This window comes from Pyrus communis, chromosome 17, assembly GCF_041283825.1.
Source record: "Pyrus communis isolate YQ-2024b chromosome 17, ASM4128382v1, whole genome shotgun sequence".
NCBI classification, from domain to species: Eukaryota; Viridiplantae; Streptophyta; class Magnoliopsida; order Rosales; family Rosaceae; genus Pyrus; species Pyrus communis.
This window is the reverse complement of record NC_142581.1, coordinates 4295529-4301880: the sequence shown is the minus strand read 5'-3', so window position 1 is coordinate 4301880 and position 6352 is coordinate 4295529. Positions and strand designations below refer to the sequence as shown.

At 42.3% G+C, this 6352-nt stretch overlaps 1 protein-coding gene across 1 annotated transcript; it reads left to right on the top strand.

Annotated features, from left to right (window-relative positions):
• The first annotated feature begins 3228 nt into the window (after positions 1-3228).
• Positions 3229-5590, top strand: LOC148689295 (receptor-like protein kinase FERONIA). The gene is made up of 2 exons (XM_088689445.1): positions 3229-3778; positions 4086-5590. The coding sequence occupies exons 1-2, from the start codon at positions 3229-3231 to the stop codon at positions 5588-5590; spliced, it is 2055 nt and encodes a 684-aa protein (XP_088545571.1).
• Positions 5591-6352: the final 762 nt, after the last annotated feature.

The window sequence follows — 6352 nt, the reverse complement described above, 5'->3', positions numbered from 1 at the left end:
AACGCAATTCACCACATTCTCCAAAAGTCCTTTACGTGAAAAGCACAATAAAGATACAATCAAAGATCATTAAGCATTATGAAAACTATAAGTGTTGACGAGGCATTCGTTACTATGGAATACGCATGAAACTTATGCCAAGAATTCGTTTAACGCGATTGTTTATAAGCAACCTCCACTACTTGTGAATATAAGTTCATAACGATTAGGTGAAATTCACTTATATTCTAGCGTCATATTTATGCATGAAAATTAAGCGCGCATTCTTAATAAACATTCATAAATAAGTTATCAATCAAACGGTTAAACAAATTGAATTCAAAACTTATGAAATTCCAACGAAAGGTAATCAAATCAAAATGCAAGCATAAACATTTATTTCGAATCACCCCCTAGCTAAAGGGGGTTTTAGTTCCTCATTACGTTGAAATCAAAGAAACACCTAAACATTCCAACAACTCAAACTTGAATTGTATGAACGTTTAGGCACTCTTCTCTTCCATTCCTTATACGTACAAAACAAAGAGAATTAAAATGAAACATTGAAATCAAAGAATCACCTAAACATTCCAACAACTCAAACTTGAATTGTATGAACGTTTAGGTCCTCTTCTCTTCCTCGTTGTTGTAGCACAAGGTCTAAGGTGAGGTTTGGGGGATTATGGAAATGTGGAATGGAGTGAGGAGTGATGGAAATGGAAAGATGGTTTTGGATTCTAAGGGGACTCACGGCAAAGAGAAGGAATGGAATTGTTTGTGGTGTGTTGTGTATGAAATGAGATGATTTGAATGATGGGAATGCAAGGGTATTTATAGGAGGAGTGGAGATGTATATGGCTATTTGTTTAAGGTGTTTGTGTGGAGGAATGATGGAGAATTGCATGTGGAATGGCTGCAATGATGAAGAATGAAAGCTGGAAAATAAAAGGGAAAGCTGGAAATCTGAAAATGCAAATGGGAATCCTGAAATGCAAAGGTGGCCACGGTTTTGAGTTGTTTGTTTGTGTGAAGTGTGTGTGAATGCATGTGAAGATGCTAATAAATAATGCATGTAGGGTTAGGAAATAAAATCATAACTTAAAGGGAGATGATTAAAGGGTGTTGAAAGGTTTGAAATGCATGTGTTGAATTGGTGGTTGAATGATGAAAGAATAAGTGAATGATTATGATAAGTGTATGATATGTTAAGTGATAAATGAATGATATGTGGTGAGTGATAAGTGAATGGAAGTGATAAGTGATAAGTGAATGGAAGTGATAAGTGATAAGTGTATGATATGTTGAGTGATAAGATAAGTGGTTATTGATATGTAGATGAATGAATGATATGATAAGTAATAAATATATGATATGTGGTGATGATAAGATAAGTGTATGATATGATAAGTGGTGAATGAAGGAGTGGAATGTTGGAATGTTATGCACGACTAAGGATATAGGAAAGGTTTAAATATCCTAAAACTAAAAGGAACAAGGTTCCAACACTTTGGTCTTCAATTAGGTTTTTAATTTCGTCCAACACTTTGGCTCCAAGCATAAGCTATCCATCCTTAGCCCAAAAGTGCTCCAAACGTCTCCAAAATGCATCTTTTTGCTCCTTTAGCCCTTTTGGCCTACAAACACACGAAAATAGCTTAAAGTACTAAAATAACTAAAGAAACATAACGTAAATGCACGAGAACAAGCCATTTAAGTCGCATGAATATGCTCCTATCAGTCATCTTTCATGAACATATATTCCCTTACACCACCTCACCAACCCTTGACCAAAATGACCTGCCTATTACTCCCCTTATCCATCCACCTCACGACATGATCCACGGCACAAATACCCATATTACCACCACCTCCCATCCCACGGTCTACACGCCTATCTCACCATCCCCCCCACCTTTGTCAAATCTCCCCCCTACCAACCTCGAGACTCACTCCACTTCTCCCTCACCCATTATCTTTGCCACCCACGAATCTTCCCCATCATACTTCAACCTTCCCGCGTTACCTACCACCACCGACAATCACCCACCATCTGACCCCGTCTCTCCTCGCCTCTCCCTTCCAGTGTCTCTCCAACCACCTCCACCCCGTCACTCTACTCGCCCCACCAAACCACCGGCTCACTTCAAAGATTATGTGGCTCATCATTCCACCTTGCTCACACCAACCGAGTCCCTCTCGCGGTCCATGTCCAGCACGCGCTATCCGCTACATCGGTATGTTTCCTATTCTTGCTTATCTCCTGGGTATCAACGGTTTGTTTCTCACATTTCCCACTTGGTGGAGCCTGCTACCTATGAACAGGCTTGTCAAAATCCCCACTGGGTTGCAGCCATGCAGGCCGAACTCACAGCTCTAGACGACAACAAAACATGGAGTCTCGTTCCTCTTCCGTCCGGCCACCGTCCTATCGGATGCAAATGGGTTTTCAAACTTAAGTACCACTCCGACGGCACTCTTGATCGCTACAAAGCGCGTCTCGTTGCCCAAGGCTTCACCCAACGTGAAGGTATCGACTACAAGGAAACTTTTTCCCCGGTTGCCAAACTCATCACAGTGCGTTGCTTACTGACCATCGCTGCTGTCCGGCATTGGCCATTACATCAAATGGACGTCCAAAACGCCTTCTTTCATGGCGAACTTCAGGAGGAAGTATACATGTTGCCTCCTCCGGGGTGTCGTCGACAGGGGGAGAACATTGTGTGTCGACTCCACAAATCTTTATATGGTCTTAAACAGGCGTCCAGAAGTTGGTTTCGAGAATTTTCTTCGGCTATCAGTGACATCGGTTTCTGCCAATCTAAGGCAGATTACTCTCTGTTCACCCAAGTCAAGGGTACTTCACTCACTATTGTATTGTTGTATGTTGATGATATGGTGATTACAGGCAACGACGAGACAGAAATCAAGAACCTAAAGACTTTCCTTAGCAGTCGATTTCGAATTAAAGACCTTGGACCTCTAAAATATTTCCTTGGAGTCGAGGTTGCACGTTCGAAAGCCGGAGTCACAATTTGTCAACGGAAATATACACTGGACATACTGGAGGAGGCTGGGTTACTTGGTGCTAAACCCATGAAAGTTCCAATGGAGGCTGATTTAGTGCTAACACCCACAGGAAGCACTTCACTTCATGAACCTGCGAGGTATAGGCGCTTAATTGGCAAGTTGATTTATTTGACCATCACAAGACCGGAAATAGCATACACTGTCAACACGTTGAGTCAGTTTATGCAAGATCCGCAACGACACCACCTTGATGCAGCATATCGACTCCTTCGATATCTTAAAGGAGCTCCTGGGCAAGGTTTGATGTTTTCTTCCCAAAGTGAATTATCTTTAACTGGTTATTGCAACGCAGATTGGGCTCGTTGCCCCATTTCACGTCGGTCAGTGACTGGTTATTGTATTTTTCTTGGAAAATCACTGGTGTCTTGGAAAAGCAAGAAACAAGTTACAGTAGCTCGTTCATCCGCGGAAGCAGAGTATCGGTCCATGGCTACTGCCACTTGTGAATTAAGTTGGTTGAGGTATTTATTGGAAGATTTACATGTTAACCATCCTCAGCCAGCAAGATTGTTTTGTGACAATCAAGCCGCTTTGCACATAGCTGCAAATCCGGTGTATCACGAACGTACAAAGCATATCGAGATCGATTGCCACACAGTCCGTGAGCGAGTTCAAAAAGGAGAAATCAAAACTTCTTATGTCAAGACGGGGGAGCAAGTCGCAGACTTATTTACTAAGCCATTACGTGCACCCATCTTCCATGCACATCTGGGCAAGTTGGGTGTGATTGACATTCACACTCCAACTTGAGGGGGAGTGTTAAAGGAAAGTATTGGAAGAAGCACGGCAAGGAACGTGCACAGACAGCACAACAAGCATTTGGACAGAAGGAATATTGAAGCAGACTAGCACATGGTGTCAGCTCATGTGCTCTGATGTGTTGCAGCATGGGCAGCAAGCACGCCACCTTTACAACTGTAGTTTATTGCATGCGTGTGTGTAAGATGTATATAAAACCATTGCAGCAGAGAATGAAAAGAATAACCAAAAATATTAAACTCACAATTCAATAAGCACAGCAAGGCTTTCTTGCTTTGAATTTACCTACACATTTCCACTCTCTTCCGGCCCAAAGTTCATCCGCTTGTATTTCTACCCAGCTTCGTACGGCCCCAACTTCGACCGATCCCAAGCCCTCTTCTCAGTCAAAGCCGGTGGGTTTATCCTTCTCCATGACTTCAACGCTTCAGTCACTACTGATGCTTTTGGCTTGGATACTATAAACAAAGAGTTCTGCCTCCACACTGAGGCAGGACAGAATTTGAATATCACATTCACTCCAAGCAAAGCAAGCCCAGATGCCTACGCGTTTATCAATTTTATTGAAATTATCTCCATGCCCCCATATCTTTACTATACTTCACCCCAGAGCTTAGATGGGGTTGCTTATGTAGGCCGTGAAAACACGATTCGCATCGAAAATAACACTGCTTTGGAGATGGTGTACCGAATCAATATCGGTGACGAAAGGCAGATCTATTTCGATCACGATACTGGTATGGACCGTCAGTGGGATGGTTTGGAACTCGAGTACAACTACCTAGACGATTTAAGCAGGAAGTATAGTGTTTTACCGCTAAACAATAGCGTTCAGCTTAACTTTTCTGCAATACCAGAGTACTCTGCTCCGAAAGAAGTTTACCAAACCGGCCGCTCAATGGGCATGAAGAAGACCATAAACAAGAGCTACAATATCACCTGGAAATTCCCTGTGGATTCAATGTTTGCTTACTTGGTTAGGCTTCATTTTTGTGAGTTTGAAAGTGATATTACGATGCCCAGAGACAGGCTATTTCATATCTACATCTCCAATCAATCTGTTGATCAAATGGCAGATATAATCACGTGGAGCGGTGGAAATGGAAGACCAGTGTACAAAGACTACGTTGTGTTCATGTCGGGTGACCCTACAATCCCGAAGAAAGTCAATCTCTTTCTTTCACTTGAAGCAAGCAAGAAGGATTGGTTGACTAATTACAACGACGCAATCTTGAACGGACTCGAAATGTTCAAACTCAGTGCAAATCAGAATCTCGCCGGACCAAGCCCCGACCCACCTCCTATAACCCCAGCAAGGGGGACACCATCAAAACCTAGCGCCAGATCGGGGACACCATCAAAACTTAGCACCAAAACTCCTTTGCTTGCCACGGTTGTCGGTGTAGCTTGCGGAACACTTGGACTCTCTGTCCTTGGGTTCTTGGTTTTTAGGCGGCGGTGGAAAGTCAAGGGCACTGCCTCAGTTGGGTCATCATCTTTACCAACACATTTGTGTCGTTACTTTTCACTGGTGGAGATCAAAGCCGCCACCCAAAACTTCAGCCAAAGTTTCATTGTTGGTGTTGGCGGCTTCGGTCATGTGTACAAAGGGCATATCGACGGCGGGGCCACTCCTGTTGCGATCAAACGGCTGAAACCCGAGTTATCGCAAGGAGCCCACGAGTTCAAGACGGAAATCCAGCTGCTCTCACAACTCAGACACCGTCATTTGGTAGCAATGAATCGGTTCTTAGTAGGCAGTTAATAATGAAAAAGCGGCCGAAGTTACTTACCCTCCAAGTTGCTAACTTTGTTCTTAGTGTAAGCCATTGTTCTTCCCCAAATACTCTCTCAGTACAGTGGCTGCAGATGAAAGGCCAATTCAGTTCAAGAACAAAGAAGCCTAAAAGAATGAATAAACAACTATATGCATCTTTGTGTGTACGCAGAAGGTACGAAACACAAACTAACCTCACAATCACCACTTGATTCATCTGGTCCATTTTACAGTCCATCAACTTAGCAGTTATTGCCTTTACCACCCAAAGTTCAACTTGATGCGTTACGAATGTGACACACAAATCAAACCCTATTTGTGACAATTGTAGTAATGATGTAAGTAGGGATCGTTCTAACCGGGGATTAACTAGGGGTGCTAATCTAATATAAATTGACTTAAAAACACAAAAACTAAACTTGAAGACTCTAACAAGACTACTATGACTCAAAACAGATTTGAAACACTCAAAACTACCTAAAACAATCAAATTGACTCAAACAGAAACTAAAACTTGAATTGGACGAATTTGGAAGTGCTTGTGACTCCAAATATTTAAAAACACAAAATAAGACAGATTTGAATGACTAAGACTCAACAAAATATGGGGGGATTGTGTTTGGACGAAAGTAAACTTAATGGGCAGATTGTAAAGAAAACAGATTGTAAGATAAATTTGTGATGAATCAATGGATGAGGGGATAGCTAAGGGGTTCTTCTCCACACATGAAATATATGCAACGTAAATCA

Bases quoted from the DNA above. Each gene is read 5' to 3' on its own strand.
- LOC148689295 (XM_088689445.1), top strand. From the start codon at position 3,229: ATGCAAGATCCGCAACGACACCACCTTGATGCAGCATATCGACTCCTT. The intron at 3,779-4,085 runs GCAAGTTGGGTG...CAATAAGCACAG, and splicing joins CATCTTCCATGCACATCTGG to CAAGGCTTTCTTGCTTTGAA.